Source organism: Nanorana parkeri, unplaced genomic scaffold, assembly GCF_000935625.1.
Source record: "Nanorana parkeri isolate BGI_ZX_2015 unplaced genomic scaffold, ASM93562v1 scaffold441, whole genome shotgun sequence".
NCBI lineage: Eukaryota > Metazoa > Chordata > Amphibia > Anura > Dicroglossidae > Nanorana > Nanorana parkeri.
The window spans coordinates 337,679-364,145 of NW_017306709.1; the positions used below are offsets into that span (position 1 = coordinate 337,679).

General features: G+C 40.7%; 1 protein-coding gene across 1 annotated transcript in view; it reads right to left on the bottom strand.

Annotated features, from left to right (window-relative positions):
• Nucleotides 1-17,617, bottom strand: part of PCSK1 (proprotein convertase subtilisin/kexin type 1) — a 39,169-nt gene extending 21,552 nt beyond the window's left edge. Inside the window, exons 1-5 of the mRNA XM_018560230.1 lie at nt 17,326-17,617; nt 4,933-5,037; nt 3,171-3,284; nt 1,864-2,010; nt 487-563 (exon numbers count right to left, since the gene is read on the bottom strand). Of these exons, the coding sequence (XP_018415732.1) occupies nt 487-563; nt 1,864-2,010; nt 3,171-3,284; nt 4,933-5,037; nt 17,326-17,505 (623 nt within the window). The 5' untranslated portion in view covers nt 17,506-17,617. The remainder of the gene's footprint in view (nt 1-486; nt 564-1,863; nt 2,011-3,170; nt 3,285-4,932; nt 5,038-17,325) is intronic.
• Between the last annotated feature and the right edge of the window lie 8,850 nt (nt 17,618-26,467).

Genomic DNA, 26,467 nt, shown 5'->3' on the forward strand with positions numbered 1-26,467 from the left:
CTGCTATACTGTTACGCATACAGGAAATAAATTGTTAGTGTAACATTAAGATCCGATTGAGCTGGGGTCATGAAGGCACAAATTAGCACAATGGTGACTTTTTTTTTACAGGTTTTGGATAGCTGAAAACTTTAATAACATTGCATTCACTTATGTGAGCATTTGATGCTTGCACAGTAAACATAGATGTAATTCAGATTATACATAATTGTGGCAGTATGGGGATTAATTTGGGGGGGTCTTGGAAAAGTTTTCTTCTGGTAAATACTTTTTTTATAAGGGCTACATAACTTAACAAACCCGAAAAACAGGGCTTCAAATGACAAATGTTCAAAATAGCATGAATACCTAAAAAAAAACAATTTGCATTTCTATGGTAAGAACAGTCGTATGTATATTTCTAATGTAACAAAATGCTCTTTCAATTTGTCTATTTGTTGAAGAAGAATGCAGAACAACGTAATGAGCGTTTCCATGGATACTCACTTGTTCTCATTTGTAATGTCGTATCTTGGGAACGGATCTTTGTCATTATCATTAAAGTCATAACTTGCTTCTGGATCCTGAAATACAAAGCATCAGGTTAATACAATGTGAAGCATAACCACTAAGTTCTATTGCAATCTTCTCACTGACAAAAAAACAAAAATGAGCCTCCACTTTATCCAATGTATTTTTCTGCCTAGGAATGTGAAAATTAGGGTAACATTTTGTCTCTAGGAGGACTGTATTTTTATTGGCACCTGTTTAAAAAATGCTTAAGGTTACAAGGCGCACCAAACCTGAACAATTATAAACTGATACATTTTCCTCTTTTTGTTTCCTCTAATGGCCACAATTATAAATGTGGGGTTAAAGTGTATGTAAACCCTAAAAATTATCTTTTATTTGCTTCGTTTGGTTTGTTAAATATACAATAGTTAACATTTTGCTATATATGTTCAGTATATATTAAAACAGAAGAAAATGCCTGTTAAAAATCAGTGCATTCCTGTGCACTCTGTAATGTTATCTCTAGCAGTGTTATCTGCCTTGTTCAGATTACCTCTATGCACTACAGAACGCCTCTCCTTATGCTATAGAGATGAGGACTCTGTAGTCCTTACACACTTCTTTGTCCTAGGGTAATGCCAATGCTTCCTCTTAGATACAGTGCAGTAAGTTAGCATGGACATCCTAGGACAGGAAGTATGTTACTGGCAGAATGACCAGGTGGAAATCCAAGAAAAAAGAAAACAAATGCAGTCGCCTCATGCACGGACTGGTAAGCTGTCATATAATACATTTAGTTATTGAACTATAGGGATAAGGTGGGGTGGGGCGGGGTATACTGAGACTCACTACAGTTCAAGAAACTTGAAACGTGTTTATTGTTCTGTAACAGTTAAAAAGTAGCTGTGAATATAAACAAACAGATACCATGCTTCCTCCAAAAACACATACTAGCATAAGGGGTAGGCATAGGTTGTACAAAGGGGTGCCATCATTCTGAAGTGTCCAGTGCAGCATAATGTCTAAATACACTCTTTCATGAAAGGGTCAGTCCATCCAAAACCGACAAGTCAGTTTTTGGAAACTATAGGAGAATAAAACTACTAGAACCACTAGACAGTTTTATTTTTTAGTCTCTTCTTCTATATAAAGGAAAGTGTGACTAAAGATGTGGGCAGGAAAACCTCTGAGGACCTAAACAGAGATAGGAATTATAATAGCCTCAGTAGAGAAATATTGCATGCAGGGAAATTTAAATACAATATATTCTTAGACACACTGGAGTCAGAGGAAAAAAACAGATAGTAACTGATATAAACAAGTATTCTGTTATACATGTGATGCTTTCACAGAAATAGAATTTAAACATACATAATTTGCATAGATATCTGTATGGTTCCATTCCAGCCCATCATCGAGAACTGTTATAACACTGCCTTTTCCAGTTATTCCCTTCCTCCAGACTGGTATGATATGTAAATCCAGCTTTGGCAACGTTGGGTTGACTCTTGTGTCTCTCTGAGAACGTAAGAACAAGAATTAGAATGGGGAATTGAACTTCACAACGTGTACAAAAACCCTGTATGGATGGAAACCTGTCTGTAAAGTTCTCATTTATCCAGGTCATGGTATACGTGTCTCAGCAGCATGTCCGATTAAATGCGAACTGCTGCGGGAGCAAATTGTGAGCCAACTCACCCCAGGGCAAGTGTAAATGGGGCCTTAGTAAATCAGCCTATCTGCAAAGAGACTATGCACTAGTCAAACTAGTATTGGCTGCAGTGAGACTTTCAAACAGTTTATTTAATGGATTATCATAATAGGTATTTCAGTATGCTATAGAAAAGAAGTTATTCACCAAGAAAAACAAAATGGCTAAATCATTCTAAATTTCCTCAGGTGTACTGTGCGCATGGTAAGTGAAATGTGTGGGCATATTCTTTAATAGTTGGCAGAAATGCATTAATTGCTATGCTTACTCTTCAAAATCAGCTAATCTGTTCCAGGAACAGCAGACAGGGTGGGTTACATGATATAGCAATAACTCTTTTATATCAGTGATGTAACCTCAAAGTGTTTAACTACAATGCACAGTACAGCTTAAATATTGAGATTCTTAGTAAAAAAAATGTAAATACAATTGTGTAACTCATCAGTGGGCTTATGGGCAATCTGCTCTTTGAGACATTTGTACATTTGGTTCATTCTCTCATTTTTAATTACCTAGCTTAGTATGAAATATTTATGCAGGCTTTCAAAAGCTTTAACCACCTAAATGCTGAAATTCATGTATCTCCTTGTTCAAATGAACACATTCCTAAGTTTTTTACTGAATCAGTTTTTTTTTTACATGAGGCATGGCATTCCTAGATAATAAATATATTGCAATATTTGCAAAAAGAAGTGCTTTACATAATGAATTCATGACTCGGGCCAATCAGCAATATCACACAGGAAATCCATACCCCTGTGTAAGCTACAACTCAAACTTACACAGGAGTTTCCCTGCACTCCCGTTGGCTGAACGGATCAGCTGGGAGGGAAAGGAAGGTAATTATATGCCGCTGGGGAGAGCTGAGTTAAAGTTAACCGGTCGACATGTTTGCTGTAGGAAAAATAACTATGGCTTGCTGTAGGAAAATGGAATGGCTTTGAAATGGCTTCAAAACAACACTTACCAAATACCACTGACTTTTCCACATAGGATCGTTAAAAAGGTTTTCTGAGTCTGTCTTCATCACATAGCCTCTCTTTGTCCTTTGCTTGATATACTGCTGTTCTGCCCACGAAACCTGAAATTTACAACAAATGCAAAATTCATGAGGATATACTCTCTAAAACCACTGCACATTTTCCAACTGTCTTCATAAGGGGAAGTGGTTTCCTTGCCTAGGTGGTTCTGCCAATGGCCATACACATAGCTGATATACCTATATATAAACTGTTTTACCTACCAGCCAATCTTGTTATGTAGGCACCGATGCCAGATAGCATAGTCACTTTGGTGACTTTGGTGACCTCAACTTTCTCTACTATCGTTAGGCAGTGTTGTCACCATGCTTCTCCCCAGCTTTGGACTAGATAATGAAGGAGAAGCAGTACACTGACAAGGTCATAATTCTGCACAGTTTTCTACATAATTAGCAAAGGGCTATTCCATGCAAGAACTATAATTGGGCTACCCACATTCAATCCATGCTCAAATACAAACACTTATTCACTGTATATAGATAGATGCAGGTAAAAAACAGTTTCTGTGATGCCTGAAGATTCTCTTGGCTCATAATATTCAGTTGGGGTCAGACATTGAACATCCCCTCAACTTTTTGTCAAAATGGTATCAAGAGGAAATAAAAGGAGAAATAATATGCATGTCTTAATGCTAGTCAGGCAGGAATTTATTATGGTGCTTGTTGCCCAACAACAATGATGTTACATACCCTGTTCAAGGTCAGAGCATGAGAAAGAATGCCTTTCATATCTCACTGGTCCTGAAGGGCCCCTACATCCCAGAAGTCCCTTGTACAGCTGCACATTCTGTACAAATGCTGTGTCCACCCTTATTCTGCTATGTTCTCCTGTAACTATGTTTTAATAGTTAATTATGCAAAGCAGTGGTCTCTCAGTGGGTGCTGCTGTGCAGGGGATTACAGGAGGCTGATGCTAGGACATATTTATGTATTTAACCAAGCCTTCAATTCAGCCAAAAAGCCTCCAGTCAGCATTATTTTTAGTTCTAGATAGACTGGTAACTTGTCAGGATCGTATTTCCATCTCTGATCCCATTGGACAGGTTTATCCTTACTTCCTGTCCCATATAAAAATAGTTGGGGTGCAGGCATCACAGGAAAGGAAGGCATAGTCAGCAATTTCCAACAACATTGTCTGAATTTTAACCCAATCCCCACTACTAAAAATGTGTTTTTGTTTTTGTCTGTATTGCCTATATGTTGGACACAGATGGCAATAAAACCTGACTAAAGCTCTGACTTCTCTCTATTCTATCCAAGACAAAGCTAGTGGTTAGCACTTCTGCCTTGCAACACTAGGGTCGCCAGTTTGTATACTGGTCAGGACACTATCTGCAAGGAGTTTGCAATGTTCTGCCTGTGCTTGTGTGGGTTTCCTCCGGGTACTCTGGTTTCCTCCGACACTCCAAACACATACTGGAAGGTTAATTGGCCCCTGTCTAAATTGGCCCTTGTATGTGTGTGCAATAGGGACCTTAGATTGTAAGCTCCTTGAGGGCAGGGACTAATGTGAGTGTGCAGTATGTAAAGCGCTACGTAAATTGTCGGCACTGTATAAATACCTGTAATAAACAAGAAAGTTTGGATGAAGCTGGGCTTTAAGCTCTTATGACCAATGTGACAGTTACAAATAATAACCACCCTCCTACTAGCCAACATCTGTAACATTGTTAATATTGCTGTGAATTACCCGATCATCATCAGATAACCGCTTTGTAATGTGTGGAGCACTTCTCCGCATTCTCCTGGGGTGTTCCCTATGTCTGAATAGAAAATGATTTTGAAGTGATCCAATCTGTAAGAATAAAAATCGTGCAAAAAAAAATAAGAAAATCATAGTACTTTAAATATATATATATATATATATATATATATCTCAAAACAGGCAGTTTTCATATAAATGTAAGCATCATCCAAGAATCAATGCCAATTTCCTTTTTCTACATATACAATAATTCAGCACATACATATTTTCCTGTAATTACTATGACTTACATATGTATATAGATATACTGTATATTATAGTCTCTGTGGTAATTAAGCTGAAAACACACATACTGGCTTGTGAATGTTGGTACAATATAATAAGCTATAGCACATTGGCTGCTTTATGTAGCCTCTGTCCTTGTTCGTGAGCGTGGTTTTATTGCATTACTAGCTGCAGGCAGGGAACTCTCATTAATTATAGAATATGTTATCTCTGCACAGAGTCATATCACCCTTGTAGTAACATAAAGCCAGTTACTCATTCCTAGTTACGGTGACGTCATGGTTTTATGAGAGACATTTCATGGAAAAGTAAATTTCTACACAAATTATTTTTGCCATTAATGCTCTTTGACTCATGCTGTGTCAAAAATAAAAAAACAGTTCAAACTGTCATTGCACTTTTCTTTTACTGGTACTGGTAGATCACGCTTTAACTGACGCAAAATGTAAGCTTGTTGACTAAAAAATTTGCTGCTGGCATAAAAGGTTTTTCCAAGCCTCAAAAAGTAATGATTTGCTATGTTAAGGGGGACATCTGTAATTGTTAATTGTGCCTAAGCAGCATGCTGAAACATGTATCCTTTGTCTGAAATTGTTCCTGAAAAATAGCAGTGCTCTTCCTGGTATGTGAGGGGGCCTATGCATACAACCTTATAGCTGTATAGCTGTTAGATCTAAGGCACTGCTGAGCCTGGCTGCTATTTTCAAGAGATCTGGATTGAGATGTGGTGATGCCTCTATTGTGCTGCTCTCCATTCTCCCTGATGGAGGCTCTGATATGAGGAAGCAAAGCAATGCCTACATCAAGATGGTCACCTCCATATAGATAGAGACACAGCACAGAACAAGGCATGATAAGTTAGTAATGGGGAAAAGATCAGCTGCAGGGAGACCATATGCAATACCGGTAACTATTCATTGTTGCTGTCTTTTTGTGGGCACAGCTCCCAGTGTTCAGTTGCTCTTTAATGCTATGAAACCTAACAAATGTATGCATTTATTTAATAACACATTTTGCAGAGGACCTAACTGTGCAAGCTGTAACCCAAAAGGCAAGTAGTGGGCAAAGGACAAGTCAACAGTACTGCCTATAGGCTCCCTGTAGTTTGTTCCCCAAAACTGACTTACCATGCCTTGTTCTGCACTATGTTCGTGTGTGGAAGTTTCTTTATGTAGTGGCAACCATGTTGGTTGCTTCCTCATGTCAGAGTTGCCTCCCTAATGACTGGTTATCTGATGGTGGGGGAATATTTAAGGAGCATCAGGAAAGGTATAGGAAGCATGGATCCACAGAATGAATTATGTATGAGCAGGAAGATGCTTGCACTACAGATCCCCAGGTACAAAATACCTCTCCAGCAAGCATCACAGTAGTGACATCACCATATCTCACTCCAAATATCAGACAGAGGTAGCAGTGCCTCTATCACTGCATATACAGTATACAGCTATGAGGCTGTAGGCACTGGAGTGCCTAGGCACCCTCACATACCAAGAAGTGCCGTGCTATTTTTCGGAAAAAAATTAAAGTGACATTAAACTCAGGAGTTAAATCTTAACAATGCATTCAAGTATCCTAAATATTAACAAAAATGTATCCTATTTCTGAATCACTTCAAATCATCTCTGAATTAGTGCTGACACTGTTCTTCCTTCTGGAGGGTGACTACTTTTGTTCCCTATGGTCCCTGTGTGTGTTGTAAAGTAGCCACCGCTCCAAGCTCACTCCCATGATGGACTACAATCTCAAAACAAATGAGTAAACTAAACATGAGATTGTAGTCCATCACAGAAGCACGCTTGGAGTGGTGGCACTAGCTACTTTACAACTATTTTCCTTTACTAATTCAGAGATGATTTGAGGATCTACAGCTGAGTGATGCATAAATAAGATACATTTTTGTTAATAGTTAGGGTACTTGAATGCACTTTTATGGTTTAACTCCTGAGTTTAGTGTCACTTTAGGTCAAAGGTTAGGTAAGGTAAGTTTGTCAGGGTGCTGTTTAAGCACAATTTACATTTATAAGTATCCCCTATAACATGTAGTAAAAATCTTCACTTTTAAATTGAGGTCCATTTTAAGTGGAAAGTTAAAAAGCATACCCATAGCAACATCTTGTACCAGACTGACTTCAGTAAAGTGAATTCTTATTGGTTGCTATAGATTAACACATTTTACACTTATTTTTTTGCTCCTTGTGCTATTTACTGAATTAGGCTGAAAGTATCCTTCATTTGTGTTAAACGTACGGGCTTTTGCAATGTAAAGTTTAAAAAAACATACCTCTTTTTTTCAGTTACACCACTTGAAGCACATGCCGAAAAATAATTATTTGGGTGAAGGAGATTTAAGTTGTAGTTTAGTACCTATATGATCTAAAAAAGGGTCTTTTTTTGTTGGACAACACTGTGTCAAGTGATACATTGACTTCATGAATAGGGATGAATTAGTGCAGACTCTGTGGAGCAATGAGCAAAGTTCACATAAATATCATCTGTCTTTCAGTAGCAGTACATACCCCACTCAGTGTTTGTATTTGCAAAAGAAAGCAAACAGAGGAGACTAGAATTATCGCATAGGCAGCACAAAGGAAAAGGAGGTGGAATGTATGTTCATGAAAGCTTCATAATGGAAAAGCAAAGAAATTATTCAGCCTTGACCCTGAAATCAAGATGTAGACTATTAAACAAGCCTGCTGTATTACTGTGGATAGAAAATCACTAAATCATGATTGTATTAAAGAGATATCAAACTCATAGCACTACCTGTAATCATGCCTTGTGTCATTACTGTTACATGTACCCTTTCTTAACCTGGTTATACTTATACAAAAGGCCAATTGAGAGTTGCTTGTTTGTTATGAATTTCATAATAGTATCTTTACCTTATTACAGCCTAGCGTTACCTATCAACGGGTCTAAAGGAAGAACTGTCATTGCTTGTCATAGCAACAAATTTTTAGCAGTATGGAAGTTAGCATGCAATAATCGCATGGCAGATAGCAGCAGGAATTGGTGGTTTTGCACAATGACTGCATTAATATACAATAGTTTCAACCTATTGTGCCAGGAGAGGAAGGGGGATTATAACATTTGCCCTAATACAAATTACTAAGAATTAATGATAATTCTGAGCCATCAATACTGGATCACTCCATCCACAATGCCCTAGAAACCAGTGCGAGTAAACATTTTAAGTTAAAAAGTATTAAATAACATGTATTCTTTGCACAAAACACGGGAAGCACAGCCTACACTTGCAGTATTTCTGTTTTTTATTTCAGCAGAACTGTGGTGCACCGTCCACCCCACTTGTCGACTTTTTCACCACTTGTACTCACTCTCTGTACCTCTTGATTCTACCACTACACACTGCCCCTGATAACTGATGAGTTTTCCTCCCTTTGTTGTTAGTATATGCTGTAGTTGTTGCTTACAAAGCAGCCACAGCCATAGTAGAAAAGATTGTCTTATGCCTGGATGCTGCAAAGAAGGACACTTGTTCTCTGTGGGGAAGCAGTGGATTTTTGCAGAGGTCTAACACAGGGGAGCCTCGGTTAAAGCCCTCCAATCAACGGGGTAGCTAAACCCCTAAAACAAAAATGTTATATAATGCATATTGAAAATGAGGTGTTGTTGAAATATCTAAATATTGAACATTGTTAATTTGTCTCTTCTTATTGCAACAAAATAACAAATATGAAGTCTAGGGTTATGTACCTGAAAAACATCGGGCTTGTTTACTAAAGGAGTAGAGACTGCTCACTTACCAAAGTGAATTATCACTTTGCCTATATATTTAGCTTTGTAATCATGGAGAAGCTGTGTTCACTTACCTGATAAAGTACAAGGGTAATTAAGGGGTAATATATTTTATGAAGTAACCATGCTCTATTCCTTTAGTAAATTTACCCCATTGTTTATTTGCCTGTGCTCTGCACTACTGCATGCTGACTGAGAGCACACATACAGAGCAGAACAGGTAAGGATCCATATTCATGGGAAGATCTTTTTGTAAGAGTTTTATATTCTTGGTTTACCCTTGCTCAGTTTATTTTTACAAAGAGATTGCTTTTTTTTTTTTTTACTGATGGGCAATTCTGTGCAGGTTAATTCACCAAGGGTCTGGCATATCTTGTTTGAAATTTTACAAATCTTAGTGGTGAATCTCATTATGGTCTTGATAAGGCTTGGTGAATCTTGGTAAATTCTTCCCATTTGTTTGGGCTAATAGGCAAACTACTGTAAAACAAAAGGCATTGGAAGCTGGGCACTGCCATGGGGTACATGTGCCAATGCAAAAAAAAATTAAAAACAATATACCCCCAAAACAAATAGGAACCTGCAAAATATTGCACCCACTGAAACAAAAGTCTGTTTTTAAAGGAAGCCGTGTAGCAAAAACTAAATTTTGGTATGGACAGGACAGCAGCTACAAGTATCCACTGACCACAAAATAAAAAGAAACCTAAAAAAACCCCAATAATAAGACCAAAGCAAGCAGAGCATGTTACCCAATGAGTTAGCATTCACAATTAAAGTACAATTTCCTATAGTGCTCAGACGGGCAATCTGACCAGGTTTGCTTGTCAGATTTTCAGACGGTTCTGATTGAAAAGCCAATGTTAGTCTATAGGCAGCCGGATCTAAATGGATGTGCATTTGTTTACATCTGATTACCCCCAAAAGGAACCAAAGCCATAAAGGGACTAGAGTTCTATATTGGCAAACTTGATTGTGATGGTTGGGAGTAATCTGATACATGGATCCCCTGCTGATCGGAACTGACAGCACCCATGTAAAAAAAGAGCCTAACTCACCCTAATCTCTCCCTATACAGTTTGTCAGCTTTTCCTATCCTGTCCTTACAGCAATTCACTGACTTTTTGGCTACTGTGTGACCCCCCCCCCACCTTTTATAGTGAGGGGGCTAGCTTAACCAAAAGCTCACTTGTTGACCCTTCTAAGCCTGCCTGTTCCAAAGTTCAAAGGCCTTGCAGTGCATTGTGATTTTAAAAAAGTCTCCTAGGCGAATGTGCACAAAGATTAGCTAAAATCATGAATCTCGAACCCGCAGGACTTGTCTATTTTTTTCTAAAACAGTAACAAGGTTATGACCATAATGGTAGTGTAGTCCTTAACTTCAGTATTTTACTGCTTGGCTCATCAATTTAGTGGAACCCGTGCAACCACATGAGTGTCACAGGCTTCCCTGAAAGTACATATTTCATTTTGTTTATGCTCTAAACAGTTTCTAAATTTATTCTAAAGCAAACACTTCATATGTTAATCTAATATGAATAGCACATAGCTGCAAACAAAGTTTGGGTAAAAATGTTTTGCAAAGCAGTGAAAGGGGAACCTGAGGCCAAAGCTGAAGTGTGACATTTTGAACTATGGTTCAATAAACCATTTCCATCACTACAAAAGTAATATATTATTGTATTACTTGCCATCCAAGCATCCAGCAATATGCAATAATGGGACCCAACACAAGTTAAACAGAAATCAATCCAGTTATTTGAAGTGCAGCTGAAGCCCAAACTTTTTCTTTGCTAGTTGTGGATAGAGTGGAGAGGGATTAGAACACCTGTCAGGTTTTTATTGTTGTCTGTGCCCCCTTAGTGAGATTCACCCTCTCTATTTGTCCTGGTGTCTGCTATCATTCAAAGTAAGTCCCCATGTCAATTTACAAGTTGCACTCCAGGATAAAAGAACACATAGGGATGTATTTATGAAAAGTTCACAGAGCAAACAGCTCTGCAAATGTCTGAGTTTCAGATTTGCAGCACATTATGGCCACTAGATGGAGCCAAGGAACATAAAACTTGTCAGCCAGCTTAGTGACATGGAGCCCGTTAAAAGGTCTCTGCCAGGCCACTGTGTATGCCACACAGGCTAGCACAGTGGCTTGGAGTGCTGTGCTCAGTGATCTTGAGTCTGCACTGTTGTGCTCTGCGCTCTGGGTCATTGAAAAGACTTGGCTGCTGCGCCTGCCTGTGTGACAGGTACAGTGATCAGGCAGGAAGCTCATTAACGCTGAGCCTGCGAGTTGATCAGTTACTGAGCTGCACTGAGGGCAAAGGGTCCATTATGGACATTGTAACCTCAGTGCTGGCCCCCCACCATACCGCTATAAGTGCCCCCTGAGGCAGTGACCTCGATTGACCTAATTGGTGGCATAGCCCTGGATTCACCCATGACCAGCTATGGAGAGCTTCCAGCGGCAGCACCAGGGTGGGTGTCACCCGGTGCGGCCGCCATTAGAAATTATGGGGCCCCATACAGCATACATGGCTAGCCCCCCCCAGCTGCCAATAGCATGCTGGTACTTGTGGTCCCCCCGCAGTCTCACACTATTATTATACATTTATGTAGATCTGACATATACTACAGGGCTGTACAGCGAACACTGAGCCAGTCACATTAGTTTCTGTACAGAGGAGCTTACACTCTAATACAGAATGGCACCGGCTGTAGGGGGACTACAAATCCCAGCAATACATTATACAGCGCTGCAGAACAGTATATAAATTGGACCCAGGACTTAGTAACGCACTGGTCTCAGGACATAGTAACGCACTTGACTTAGGACTTAGTAACGCACTGGACTCAGGACTTAGTAACGCACTGCACTCAGGACTTAGTAACGCACTGGACTCAGGACTTAGTAACGCACTGGACTCAGGACTTAGTAACGCACTGCACTCAGGACTTAGTAATGCACTGGACTCTGCAATTAATAACGCACTGGACTCTGAACTAAGTAACACACTGAATTCTGGACTTAGTGACCTACTGGACTCTGGACTTAGTAACCTACTGGACTCTGGACTTAGTAACACACTGGACTCTGGAATTGTAACACACTGGACTCTGGACTTAGTAACGCACTGGACTTAAGACTTAGCAACACACTGGACTCAGGATTTAATAACGCACTGGATTAGAACCCACCTGAGACCCCGCAGAGCCCAAAAAGGCCATGGGCTCGATGCCGTTAGGTAAGAGCCTGGGCTCTTATGGGTTCCCTGTAGCGTATTATAGACCATTCCAAGAAGTAATTTTGCCTCATCTACTAGATTGGTGCGGGATCGGAGACCCGCACCAGCGCTGGAGGGACAGCTAAAAACTAGAGGAAAGAAGAAGAAGATCAGATTAAAAGGCATCATTTAACCACTTGCTGACCGGGGTGTCTATACCCCCTTCCTGACCAGGCCATTTTTCAGTGTTCAGCACTGCAGTACTTTGACTGACATTTATTCCGTCATGCAACGCTGTACAGAAATACATTTTATACCATTTTTTGGGGACAGATAGAGCTTTCTTTTGGTGGTATTTAATCACCGCTACGGGTTTTTTTTTTTTACTGTATAATAAAAAAAAGTACAAAAATTTTTGAAAAAAAACCTATTCTCCCTACGTTATGTTATAAAACATTTATTATTACCCAATTTTGTGGTAAAATATAAAAGAGTCACGTCGGGTAAATAGACACCAAACATGTGAAGCTTTAAAACTGCGCGCACCCGTTAAATCGCAAAAAACTACCATACTCAACATTGACCATAGCCGACGCTTTAAAAGCTTTTACCGCTCATCAGTTTAGTGTTATCAGTGATTGATGACCCTAGAATTATTGCTCTCATTCCGACATTCACAGCGATATGTAACATGTGCGGCGCAATCGATCTAATCGGCCTTTTCGCACGTAGGCGGGCTTGACGCATGTTTGCGTGTGCATGTGGGGGTGGGGGGACTTAAATTTTTTTTTTTTTTTTATTGCTTTGATATGTGATTTTTAATTTTTTCATTTTTTTGTAACAAATTTTGTTAAACCTTTTTTTTTTCACTGAACTTTATTGCTATCACATAGGGAGCAAACAAGCTCCCTATGTGATAGCCAATTAGCAGTGACAGGTCCTCTTTATGGAGACATCAGGGGTCTTTAAGACACCTAATGTCACCTAGGGACCCTCAGAGAAGCCGAAGAAGCAAAGACCTGCTTCACCAGCTTCTCTCCGGTTTCTGTACCGGAGAGTGACACTGTATGCAGGAAGTGATGTAATACACATCACTTCCTGCATTCAGAAGAGGAGAGGAGATCAAACGGAGCTCGAGTACTGAGCTCCGTTTGATCTCCGACCGCAGAGCTGCTGTGCTGGTCCCGGGCTCACACTGGGAACAGCGGAGCCCGGGATCGCCAGCAGCGGCGGCGACGGAGGGGGGTGCCCCGCACACCCGACCGCATATTACAAGCGATCGGGCGTCTCTACAGACGCCTGAACACTTGTATGTAAACAGCCATCGCTGGCTGTTTACATTCAAAGCCGGTTTCCCGCTCGTGCGCACCGCCTATCAGCAGGCACGAGCGGAACGGGATAGGACATCTAAAGACGCCCACCCGCCCTCAAGAAGCCACTGTCTGGCCGTTTAATTACAACGGCCGGACAGCAGGTAGTTAAAGTAAGTCCTTACTTTAGCACTGTGAGGGGGGGGGGACTTTTGCCCTTAATGTCACTTTAATAATGCACTGGATTTAGAACCCACCTGAGACCCCACATAGCCCACCTGAGACCCCGCAGAGCCCACCTCAGAACCCACACATATCTGAGACCCTGCAGAGCCCACCTGAGACTCCACGTCATGGCGTTATCACGCATGCGTGGTGATATACTTCACTGCCGATACCCATCTTGGTAATGGACACTGGCAAACAAAGGAGGGGATATTGACACGGCAGGATCAGGTATGTCACCAGGTCTCCCTCTCTCGTGCCACTGTTGGGCTCTCGGTCCATGTCCGAGTGCTTGACTTGTGATGCCACTGAGGGCTTCCATCTTTTCTCACACTCACTTTCATTCAAACACACTCAATATCCATGTACTCTTTAGAGGATAAAATTAAATTAAACAGTAATTAAATTGTTATATCGTTTCTGTAGAAACTGCTGATCCAATCTCCTTAAGGTGCTGGTCACATTTGTAAAAGCCTAGGCATTTGGTCACATGATTTCTACTGACAGGGAGCATGAGCCAATCTGTACCTTGATCCTTTATTATAACAATGACCACATGACTGTATGCCTATGTTTTCAGACAAGTGACCAGCAAAGAATGGGCCTGCTATTTTGGCCCTTCACTTGTTCTTTATTCATCCGAGAAGGACTAGTAACATGTCAGTCGAGTTCCACATTTATTACAAGCTGATATTTCCAAATAAGTCTCAGCGGAACAGTAAGGTTCCATATATGAGTATCTCTTGAAGTGACCCTATTAAATATATACAGCCTGATTACAGTGTTGTAAAGACAAATCATGCTGCTATTGCTGATTAATCAGCAGGGGACAATATGATTCAGTTAACTTTTTTTACATTTCTGACTAGATTAAAGGACTTCGTTAGGAAGACTTATCTGTTCTGGCGACACCGTTTTCCTTGACAGGAAGTGAGGAGAACTCTCCAACTACAACACAGACAAAAATAAAAATGCTTCTCTTAGTAAAAGTGGCTAGAACCACTTTCGGATTTTGGTCTGTGTACTTGTCCTAGTTTTCCCTTACTTCCTGTATGGTGAAACTGTTGTCAGCAGGACAGGAAGTGAGGGTAAACCTCTCTAACAGAGCCATGTATAGCAGTAAAAACCCACCAGGAGCTCAAATCCTTCCCCTTCTTATATAAAACTAGAGAAAAGGTTTTTGGCTTGTCATACCCTTTAACTAGAATTTACAATAACGTGTATTTTTTTATTCTGGTGTTGTAACATTTGTATAGTAAATAGTAAAGTATTACATTAATTTATTATACATTTTCATTATGCGTGATGTGTCTGAGGATCTTGTTGGCTGTATCATCCAATCATATTTCAGCTATCATTTGTGCAGTGTGGTAGATTAAAGTAAAAATGTCATTTATTGCTATGGGCAACATTCTTCGTCTTCCCTTGATCCAGCTGACTACATGTTACTGGACATTTATTAGTATTTTTAACATGTTTTTTTAACATGTTTATATTGCATAAATCAAGGGGAAGGCAACCTTGGCGCTCCAGCTGTGCTGAAACTACAAACCCTGTCATGCATCTGCCTCTAGTAGTCATGCCTGTGGCTGTCGGCATCTTGCAAAGCCTCTTGGGACTTGTAGCTCCACAACTTAAATACATTAAAATGCATTAGAAGATTAGCACTGAAGGTCTGCCTGTAATATGTCATGCCAAGGCCTGTTAGTAATCGCTGTCACAGATGTGCAGCACAGTTAGAAAAAAAAAAAGCCACAGCCATGTTGAATATGTAAAATAATATGCTCTAGATACAGGCTGTGAAGATTAGTCCTAATGACAATGACATATGTCTAGCTGAGAGGGCTGCCATGAGCTGAGCTCACACACTGTAACTGCCTCCCCAACAAGATGCACAATTACAGCACAAGCAATGAGGGGGTGTGATACCACCTGTCTGATTTACCCCGACTGCTAAATGGAAGCTGATTTACAATAGTCCTGCTGAATGATTCACACCAGTGTTGAATCAATGTGCCCAGTCACCGGAATAAAGATCATATTCATGATGAAGCCATCACTATGTCGATGGAAGAATTACTCATCCACCTATGCACAATCAATACCAATGGGATATAAATAAACTGAGACCTGTGAGGAGGCTGCTTGCATGTAAACAGGGATGTACATTAAAAAAAAAGGTGATCTGTATAGGGATGGTTAATGGAATATGACACAAAGAAACGAGCAGGGTTGATGCCCATAGCAACTGATAAGATTTAGTCTCTGCTCACCCTTGTACATCTGTGTTTTCATGCATTTTAGCACATTTTGGTTGCATGGTTTTTTTATTCATTTTAATGCATTTTTATTGTTTTCTGTTTTGCCCAGTGCAGGGGAAATAAAGTATAGGTTGCTAGAGGGGTGGGGACACAACTAGTACCCCCCTAGCTCCAAAAGCTGGATTTACACACATATATTTTTTTTGTTCAACCTGTGGGCTGATCAAAGAGAATAGAACAGATTCCTCCATCAACGCTTATGTGGAATCCCCCACTGTTTCTATTGTATTCCACTGGCCGCTGTCAGAATACCTGAAGCTGATTGGCTGCTAGCTCCATTTGTACAAAAAATGTCCAGCCTGCCGCTTCGATCTGCTGATCAAGGGATGCCGATTAGAATGGTGCTGACAGCAGCACCCACTGTTCGAATTTTGGCCAGTTTATCAGGAACCGGCCGAAATTTGTACTGTATATACCCAATTTAACTCCTGTTACATGCATTTCAAGCCTTTTTATTACATTTTTGTTGCTTATGGTCATTGCAAAAGTGCATTTTCATGAGTTTTTATTTTTGCCAGTGAAGATGAAATACAGTATAGGTTTCTATACTAGCAACTAGCACCCCTCTATCATCCTTACATGCTTTTTTTTTAAAGTGCATTTTCATTACCTGTTAATGAATATTCATACATTTTTGTTTTGGCCAGTGAAGGTGAAATAAATGATAGGTTCCTAGAGGGGTGGGGGCAGACAACTAGTACCCCTCTAGCATCCTTACTCATGTTACATGCATTTTCATGTGCTCCTATCAAAGTCAATCGGATAAATATGCACCAAAAGAAGCACCTGCATCATTTTCCAAGATGCATGTAAGCACATTGCATAGGTGTGAATGGCCCCCTTAGAAAATTATGGAATTTCTTTTGTCGTGCGATATCCGAAGTGTGCGATATCCGAAGAATCACACAGGTGTGAACGAGAACAAACAGACGTGCAAGCTGGTTCACCATGTACAACGCTCACTTTAAAAGATTAGCCCCAGCGTATTAGCAAAAATGAACAGGATAAGTAACACACATCTTCCCACTAGCTGCTGCACACAACACAGATTTGTTTAAGCTCAACGCATATGAGTGAAATAAAAAACAGCAAAAGTTAATTAAACCATATTTAAAGTTATGATATCATGCCTACAGCATTAAGACATAAGTCATTGTGATAACTGAACTGAATAGTTAAATTGCATTGAATTCATCTTTAATACACATTCACTGAACTCACAACTTCCTAACACAAAGTGGTTCTATGGCTTACCTGCCCAGCGTAGTCATAGCCCAATTCAGTGGCCAATGCCCGAGCTTCCTCTGGACCTCCAGGGATCTCTGCAGCCCATTCATTCACATATCGCCTTTCTACAGCAGCCACTAATCCTAAGCAGCATGAGAAGACACACACTAAAGCAATGTACTTGTAGGGCCAGCATTTTCCTTCCATTTCGATATGTATCTGTGCAATGTCCACACTGTTCAAACAGTACCTTAAGGTCGAAAAAATATATATTCCAAAAAAGAAAAAAATAGACCAGGAGATCTGTCTTTTGCCTTGTTGCTATGTGAACGGATAGATGTCAGGAGCAGGCTTTTCGTCTGTGGCTGGAAAAAAAAACAAGAACCTTTCCTCCACAGTCAATGGAAATGAGTATTTACACGTCAAAACTACGTCAACCACACTTGCGACGTCTTAAATCTATACGGCATTCCCAAGGGAGGAGAGATGCTAAAATAGGAAGCAGGGATTCACGCAGCTCCATTGCCCACTGAGAGAGATCAGTTCGTGTAATTGGACTGGAGACGCCCACACTGACGGAAAGAAAAAGCAATATCATGCTCAAACAGGGCTACACATCAGCTGCTTGCACAGCACAGTGTCAATAGAATGGTACAGTGCTACAGTAAACAGCACGTCGTTCTCCTACAAGTGGCTTCACTCCCTCTCGTCACTTGGTAATAACAGAATTCTGCACCTCTATCAGCCCGATCAGCTGTGATGTGTTCTATATTATCCACCAAACATATACGCTGCAATTTAAGTGTATGTGACACACACACACACACGGTATAAATGTAATAAATATGGCTTAATTCTAATGGTTGAAATCAGCTTCATGTAAATAATCATAGCTATCATGGTATAGGCATATTCTACGTTTTTGTTTTTTAATTGATAAATGCACCTATGTTTTGCACTGGAGACTGCAAAGCATTGCATCAGTGGATGAAGGGTGCAATGTTCAGGCTCCCGCTGACTGTTCCTGGAGGGCTATATTCAGATATGGACCTTATGGAGCTGGAGAAGGTAATCAATGGACCAATGACTAATGTAACGTCACCGCACTTGTGTTCCATTGAGAACTAAAAGGCCCCTTTAACTTGGGCAGTGTCCATTTTGATCAGCAGGGGATCCATGCACAGGTCCCCTGCTGATTGGAGCAGAATGGAACAGATGCCACGGTGCTAGTTTTTCCATTGACAGATCCTGTGGCTGTGCAGGTGTAACAAATTCAAAAACATACGGAATACGGCGGGGAAAATAACCCAGCAATTCTGGTAAAAGGGGGGTGGTTTGAGAGTGGGGGCCTGCAGAATGGCACCATGGCTTCATGTTACGGGGGTAACATGGAATATGGAAAGAAAGATGGAATTAGCCCTTAGTGTTTTAAAAATCTTGTTTTTGTTTAATCTCGTATTTATATTCAAAGGATTGGACTGAAGATCACCATCACACACAAGCTTCAAAGTGTACATTTCCGTACTTCTTTATTGAACATGCGTCATGTGTGTCATCAAAGCACTGGTCTTTGATGACGCATGTGACTTAGACTTCAACAAAGAAGTTTGGAAATGTACACTTTGAACCTTGTGAGTGCTGGTGATCTTCAATCCAATACTCTGAGATTACATGGCGCCATCCGTGTTATCACTGGGAGCACCACAATTGTGCAAGGTTTTAACTCCATATGGAGTGCAAGTGTTCAACTACAACACTATATTTATTTATATTCAGACATATTTACTCACTGCATATACAGGCTTAGCCACCTGCAGTGAAGTGGGGTTGATTTACTAAAGGAGTCAGGGCAGTTCACTAGGCAAAGGGAATGTTTACTGAACTCTGTAAATAGGATGAAGCTGTGCTCAATTCAATGAACCAATCATGTGCTAGCAAAAATTTTTTTTTTTTGTATTTCCCTCACACATGATGGTGTAGTCAAAGTGAATGCAGTTTTACTTAAGTTTTATTTAATATCATTCACTTTGCTCAATGAACAGCTTATACCACAATGGTTGAGCTTAAGCCCTCGTTCACACCTGAACGTTTTGTAGCGCGTTTTACGCTCGACGACCGCTCTACAAAACGCTCAAAAATATAAATCCCATTGTATTCAATGGTCTCGTTCCCACCTTGGCGTATTTCCGCCCGTCCCTAACTCGCTACAAAACGGCCCACGCCTGAAAAGGTACAGGTACTACTTTGGGCCGTTTTGTTGCGCGTTTCCATTGGGATACAGCCAAGTAGCCTTCGGAAATACGCGACGGTCGCGCAACTTTTTTACCGCGAACAGGTCGCGCGACAGACGCGCATATGCAATACGCCTAGGTGTGAACGAGACCTCACTGCTCTTTTTCACTATACCAGTCTATGTTGACCATTTAAAAACATTGCTCTCTATGTGCAAACGTAATGTGTATGAGTTAAATCTTAAAAATGCTTTAAAGTACCTTAATTATTACCAAAAATGTAGCTTATTTGTGCATCGCTCAACTGTAGATCCTCAAATCATCTCTGAAATCATACTGAAACTGTCCTTCCTTCTGGAGGGTGGCTACTTTTGTTCCCCATGGTCCATGTGTGTGTTGTAAAGTAGCCACTGATCCAAGCTCACACCGTGATGGACTACAATCTCACGTTTAGTTAGCTAATTTGTATTAAGATAAGATTGTAGTCCATCACGGGAGTGAGCTTAGAGCGGCGGCTACTTTACAACACCCACAGGGACCATGGGGAACAAAAGTAGCCACCCACCCTCCAGAAGGAAGGACAGTTTCAGTACCAATTCAGAAATGATTTGAGGATCTACAGCTGGGTGATACACAAATGAGGTACAAAAGAAGGTACAGTATTAGTTAATTTAGGTAATAGATAAGGTACCTGAATGCATTTTCAAGATTTAACTACCGAGTTTTGTGTCACTTTAATATACTGACACTCCTAAGGGATGCTGTGTCTGTGAGTCATTTCAGCACCACAGCTCTGGACAGCAGCTAATTGCTGTATGGAGGGAATATAGGCACTGGCAGTGCTCTGCTCATGTGGAAATGATCATTGTCATTCATTTGCAGTGAAGCACTCCAAAGAAGGGCGATACACATTGCACAGATGACGAATCCTACGTAAGAGAAGCCAATAAAATGTGTGTAGGCTGCTCATCTCCGATGGGCTTGGGGTAAATGAAAGATTACAGGATGAGAGACACCGGAGAGTAAATAACATTGGTCATTAGAACATCCGACTGCAGATGTAATTACATCCACACTTTCTGGAGTGGGGAAAACAAGAGGAATCAGGATCATTATTTTTTCTATACACTGTTAACACTCCGGTGCTTGTTGACTGCAGCCTGACATTAGAGCTGTGAAAATGTCAGAGAGGGTAATGCATTCTAGCTATGGTTATGCAGAAACCGTCATAGCAAGCCATTTGTATTACAGTGCATATTACAGGTCATTCAGTGACACAAAATCATATATGCTTATGTTCGGCATTATTCTCTTTTAGGCTGGGTTCACACCTCGGCATATCTTTTCAGCTCGTTTTTTTTTTGCGTTTTTTAGCACGTTTTTCCGTTCAGTGAAATGCGCATTTCACTGGCGGTATGATTTTTTTCCCTTATTTTCTCTATTTAAAAAAAAAATAAAACAAATTTCACTTTCAAACTTCCCTGCTGCTCCGCCCCCCTCCTGTGACGCGGCCCCTCGCAAGGGACGGAACACGGAAATCGTCAGCCGCCGGAGGACACAGCTGGGATCGCGGACAAGGTAAGTCCTATGCTGTATTCCCGAGTGTGGCTCGGGCTTACCGCTTTGTTAACCCCGAGCCACACTCAGGAATACCAATGGAAACACGCTGAAAAACGCCCCAAAGAAGCTCCTGTACTTGTTTGGGCATAGGGTATTTTTCAGCACGTTTCCACGGGCTGAAATACGCCCAGGTGGGAACCATGCCCATAGGGAAGTATGGGATTTCACTGTTCGAGCGTTTTACAGCGCGTCGATCAGCGCTGTAAAACGCCCAGGTGTGAACCCGGCCTTACTTGTTCCTTGTCCGGTTTTAAAGTAACGCTGAGAGGGGAATTTATCAAAACTGGAGCAGACAAAATCTGGAGCAGCTGTTCATGGTGACCAATCAGCTTCTCTCTTTCATTTTCAAATCTTAACTGAACAAACGGAAGGGAAAGGTTGATTGGGTGCTCTGGGCAACTGCTCCACATTTTGTCTGCTCCAGTTTTGATAAATTCCCCTCTTAAAGTTACAGAGTCTTTACATAACACCTTGTACAATACACACTGTTACTGAATATAAAGAACAAGACAAACAATGGGTTTGTGACTATCATTCCATGTTCAAAGCACAGATATACACTTGTATGCAATTAACTGATCATATACGAACTTTGGTTTGCTTCTTGAAACTCGATAAATCATGAGTAATAAATCATTTTTAATAATAAATAATTATGAGTTCTGTCATATGGAATTACTGTGCATGGTTTGGTCCATTTTAGAAGCAGTTTTTCAGGATATGTATGGGAGGTGGCACTGCTGACTTGTTTTTGAGGAACACAACGAGTTCCAGGTGTTAACTTTGGGCTCCAAATTCTCCAGATCCCAATCCAATCGAGCATCTGTAGGATGTGCTGGAAAAACAAGTCCACAGCATACCTTCAGAGGTCTAATAGAGTCCATACCTTGATGAGCCATGGTTGTTTTGGCGGTAAATAGGGAAACCTACTCAAGATAAGGCAGGTAGTCATAATGTTATGGCTGATCGAGTGTGTGTGTACAATGCTTCTAACAATGGAGCTCACTTCCAGGGACCTTGTGGGATCTGCAATCACCTGTGTTAGTTTTCTGATAGATCCTTGGGTCAATGTGGGGCTGTTGGATCCTAGACCCATGCTATATATTGTTGATCTCTGTCTAAGTCAAGAACAAGCCATACCCCTCATACTAACGCCTTACCCTCTGTCAATTGTGCTTTTACTGTCCATTGAAGTTCAAAATTCCAGTTGAATGAAACGGGTAGAGTACCCCTTTTGATTCCACCCTCCCCCTTGGCGGATCTGTGCATACCCAGATCCAAGGGCCTTCATTCTTCTGTTTGCTGACATCCACCATTGCAAGTCTTCCTCTCCTAGCTGTGTCCATCTCCCTGCTTGGAGACCGCCCCATAGAAGTCTATAGGTCTGTAATGTGCAGGTGCAGCCAGCAGAGGGAGCATTGCAGCTCTGGTTGTAAAAACAATAATGAAATGGTGCCTCTCAGATCTTGGTAAGTACAGATCTACAGAGGGTAGGTTCTCTCAGTTCAGGGGTGTGGTGCAAAAAGAATAAGTTCACTTTGTTTTAAAGTGCCTTATGCTTTAAAGTGAACCATCAACTCAGGGAAAATCAGTGATCATAGAATTGGCTTTTCTGACTAGTAATGATAATCAGAGTCATTTGTGTCTCATCACATACATACAGTATATATAACATAAATCATATCACATAATGTTTAATTGTAAATCGGAATCTCGCTTTTTAAAGGATAACTAAACTCAAAAACAATAATGTCATATCACAGCTCTCATGCCATTAGATGTAGTGGCTGCATTAGTCTTCTTGTTTTCAGGCTACTTCAGCAAGTAAAGGAAATACATTTTAATCCTGCCAGAAATCCTGTGTCCTTGCCACTTCCTGTGAACAGAAACCAAAAATGATGTCGTCCTTCTTTTGTAAACTACTAATCACATTAGTCCCCACGTAATGAAGATGGACAAAGGCAGGCATGTTTGAATTCCAGCCTGTGTGAAAACCATGGCTCCATAGGGGAAAGGAAGGAGTGAGCTTAGCCACACAGTATGTGTATTATTCACCAGATAACCAGGAGAAAATTAAGAAAGAAAAAAAGACTAAAAGAGAAAACTAATGCAGCTGCCTTATTGAAGGATGGGTAAGCTGCAATATGTTACATTTTTGTTTTTGTTTTAAATACAGTTTAACTGTAAGTACCTGGATTTGACCTGGTATCAGCCTCTTGCAGTCCTTCTACATCCCAAGGTAGGTTTAGAACTGACTATTTACTGAGCAAAATTATAGATGGTTTCTATTAAAAAGACATTTGGATAACTGTTCTGATTACCTCTTGGATAAAACACGCATTGTGGCAAAAAAATTTGATCCCCTGCAGATTCTGTAAGTTTGCCCACTTACCAAGAAATTAAAGGCCTATAATTTTTACCATAGGTGTATTTTAAATGATAGAGACAGAATATCAACCAAAAATCCAGAAAAAACACATGATACAAATGTTATAAATTGAGTTGAAAGTTCAGTGAGTAAAATAAGTATTTGATCCCCAAGCAAAACATGACTTGATACTTGGTGAAGAAACCCTTGTTGGCAAGCACACAGGTAAGACGTTTCTTGTAGTTGGTTACCAGGTTTGCACACATCTCAGGAGGGATTTTGGTCCACTCTTCTTTACAGATCTTCTCTAAATCCTAAAGGTTTCTTGCCTGTCGCTTGGCAACTCGAAGTTTCAGCTCCCTCCATAAATTGTCTATAGGATTAAGGTCTGGAGACTGGCTAGGCCACTCCATGACCTTAACCTCCCTGGCGGTATGATTTTTTTTTTCGTTTCTTTTTTGAAAATTTTTTTCATTGTTTTTTTTTAATATCCCGCCGGTTCCGCCTCCTGCGACGCGTACGCTCGCAAGGGACGGAACCCGGAAGACGGATGCCGGCGTCGGCCGGAGAACACAGCGTGGCTCGAGGGACAAGGTAAGTAATGCTATGCGGCATTCAAGAGTGTAGCTCGGGGTTACCGCTTATGGTATGAAAAAGTAACCCCGAGCTACACTCGGGAATACCGCCAGGGGGGTTAATGAGCCACTGCTTTGTTGCCTTGGCGATATGTTTTGGGTCATTGTCATGCTGAAAGACCCATCCACAACCCATCTTCAGTGTTCTGGCTGAGGGAAGGAGGTTCTCATCCAAGATTTTACAATACTTGGCCCCATCCATTGGCCCCATTGAAAGGACAGATTAAGTAGGTCAGGCTATTATCAAAATGTTTTTGACATGAAATAATCTTACTTTGTAGACACCCAGGCAACTTCCTCCCAGATCGCCCTTATCTAATGAAAAATCGGCCATGCAAGAAGGGAGAGGGATGTGCTGGGGAATTGACTCTTCTGCAGTAGTCAAATTTGCTACAAAGCTAAGGAGGAACTTTACCCATATCTCTGAAATGGCAACAAAGACACCTTTACCTTTAGAAATGTTTAGTAATGGCAATTTAGAAACAGATACTTCTAGATATTTGCAGGCTTTTTGCATACCTTATTTTTCTTTTCCTCCCCATTCTTCTCCCAGTGGCCACTTTTACTAAGGGCAGATTAATAAATCTCCCTTTACTTCCTGGAACTCTGGCACATGTTACAAGGACATGTGACCATGCACATCATCTCAGGGGAGGAAAATGCCTTTCCCTGAGATCTCATGAGATTACAGATGAGATTTCCCAGCAATGCTCTGCTGATGTAACCTTCCCAGGATGCAAAACTTGGGCACGATTACAAGAGACCCAAGAGGACCAGGAAGTGGAAAAACAATAATTGTAAGTAAAAGAAAAACATGTTTGTTTAACTAATGGGTGCTGGGTGATTTTTGTGAAAGGACCACTTTAAGAGACACATTGAAAGTGAATAAAAATAATTTATAGAAAGAAAAACACTGGAAGTAAGCATTTAAAATACTTGATTTTTCTGTGCTTTTGCCTAATATTTTCAAGATGGTAACAGGGTCTTTTTGACTGGGGGCAATTTAATTATATTATTATTATTATCATCATCAATATTTCATGGCAGCTTGTATTTTATATGTCTTATAATCAAAACAGTTTCTGGGTTTCACTATGACTTGTTTTCTAGCTTACTTGTTTTGAGCTTAGCGTTATGTTATTATATAATTGGATTTAAGAAAGACTTGCATGATATTTTCTGACCCAAATTAATTATTGTTCGTTGCTGAGGTCCTGGCAAAATGCATGTTGCTCATTAAGTATTTTATCCCCTTGCACATTTCCTTCAGTCTGACAGAGCCTCCTGTTACCATCTTTTGTACAAGAAATGTCTTTCATTGTTTTGAGTCTGTCATGAATAGCTGCTAACTGAACTGGCTGTACAGTGTGGCAAAGACATGTAAATCACAACACTGAACAAAATTAGATATCTTTTGGTAGACTGTGTATTTAGCGGCTTTAGGGCTTGTTCACACCATATACAGTGCGTTCCAGCACAGTCAGCTGCTGGAAATCACTGTATCGCATCCCGGCTGGCTATCCGTAGCCATGCCCCTTGCCCACAGCCCGATTGCCTGCACCAGAATGTATGGCAAAACAATGCCTGCGTTCCAGTGCGATCTGAAAAAATGCTGCAAGCACTATTTTTTCAGATTGCACTGGACCGGAACGCAGAATTTGTTTTTCCACGCGTTCTGGTGCGGGCGATCGCACTGTGGGCAGGGGGCGTGGCTGCGGTGCCATTGGCTTCAATGCATTGACACGCCCCCTCCAGCCCCTAAACGCAGGAAGCCGGCAGGGATGCGATACAGTGCTTTTGAGCAGCTGACCGCGCTAGAATGCACTGTATATGGTGTGAATAAGCCCTCAAGCATTACATTTGGCCATGAACGGCCATGAAACAAACTACCCAACAGTTTACACATGTAAACACATGCATAACATAAGGATTATGGCTATCTTTAGAATCCTAGTCAGGAATCCTAGTCTAGAACAGAGCCCAGAAATACCATAGGAATACATTGGTATGCTTTTTTGGTCCGGGAACACACTGTACTGGTCTGGACATAATCCAGGCATGGTATGAACAAGCCCAAAAACAGGATATCAGGGCCAGTGCTCAGGGGACCAGCTGATTCTGCAGCGCACTCACTAACACTTTTAAACATCAAGAAGCAGCATAAATTGTAAGTGATCTAAGCAGCATTTTAAATAGTTTAACCACCTTAGTACCGGATCAATTCTTTCATTTTTCACACACATGTTAAAAGCTGAATTTTTGGATAGAACATTACTGTAAACTCCCAAACAGTTTTATATTTGCTGAAATCAGAG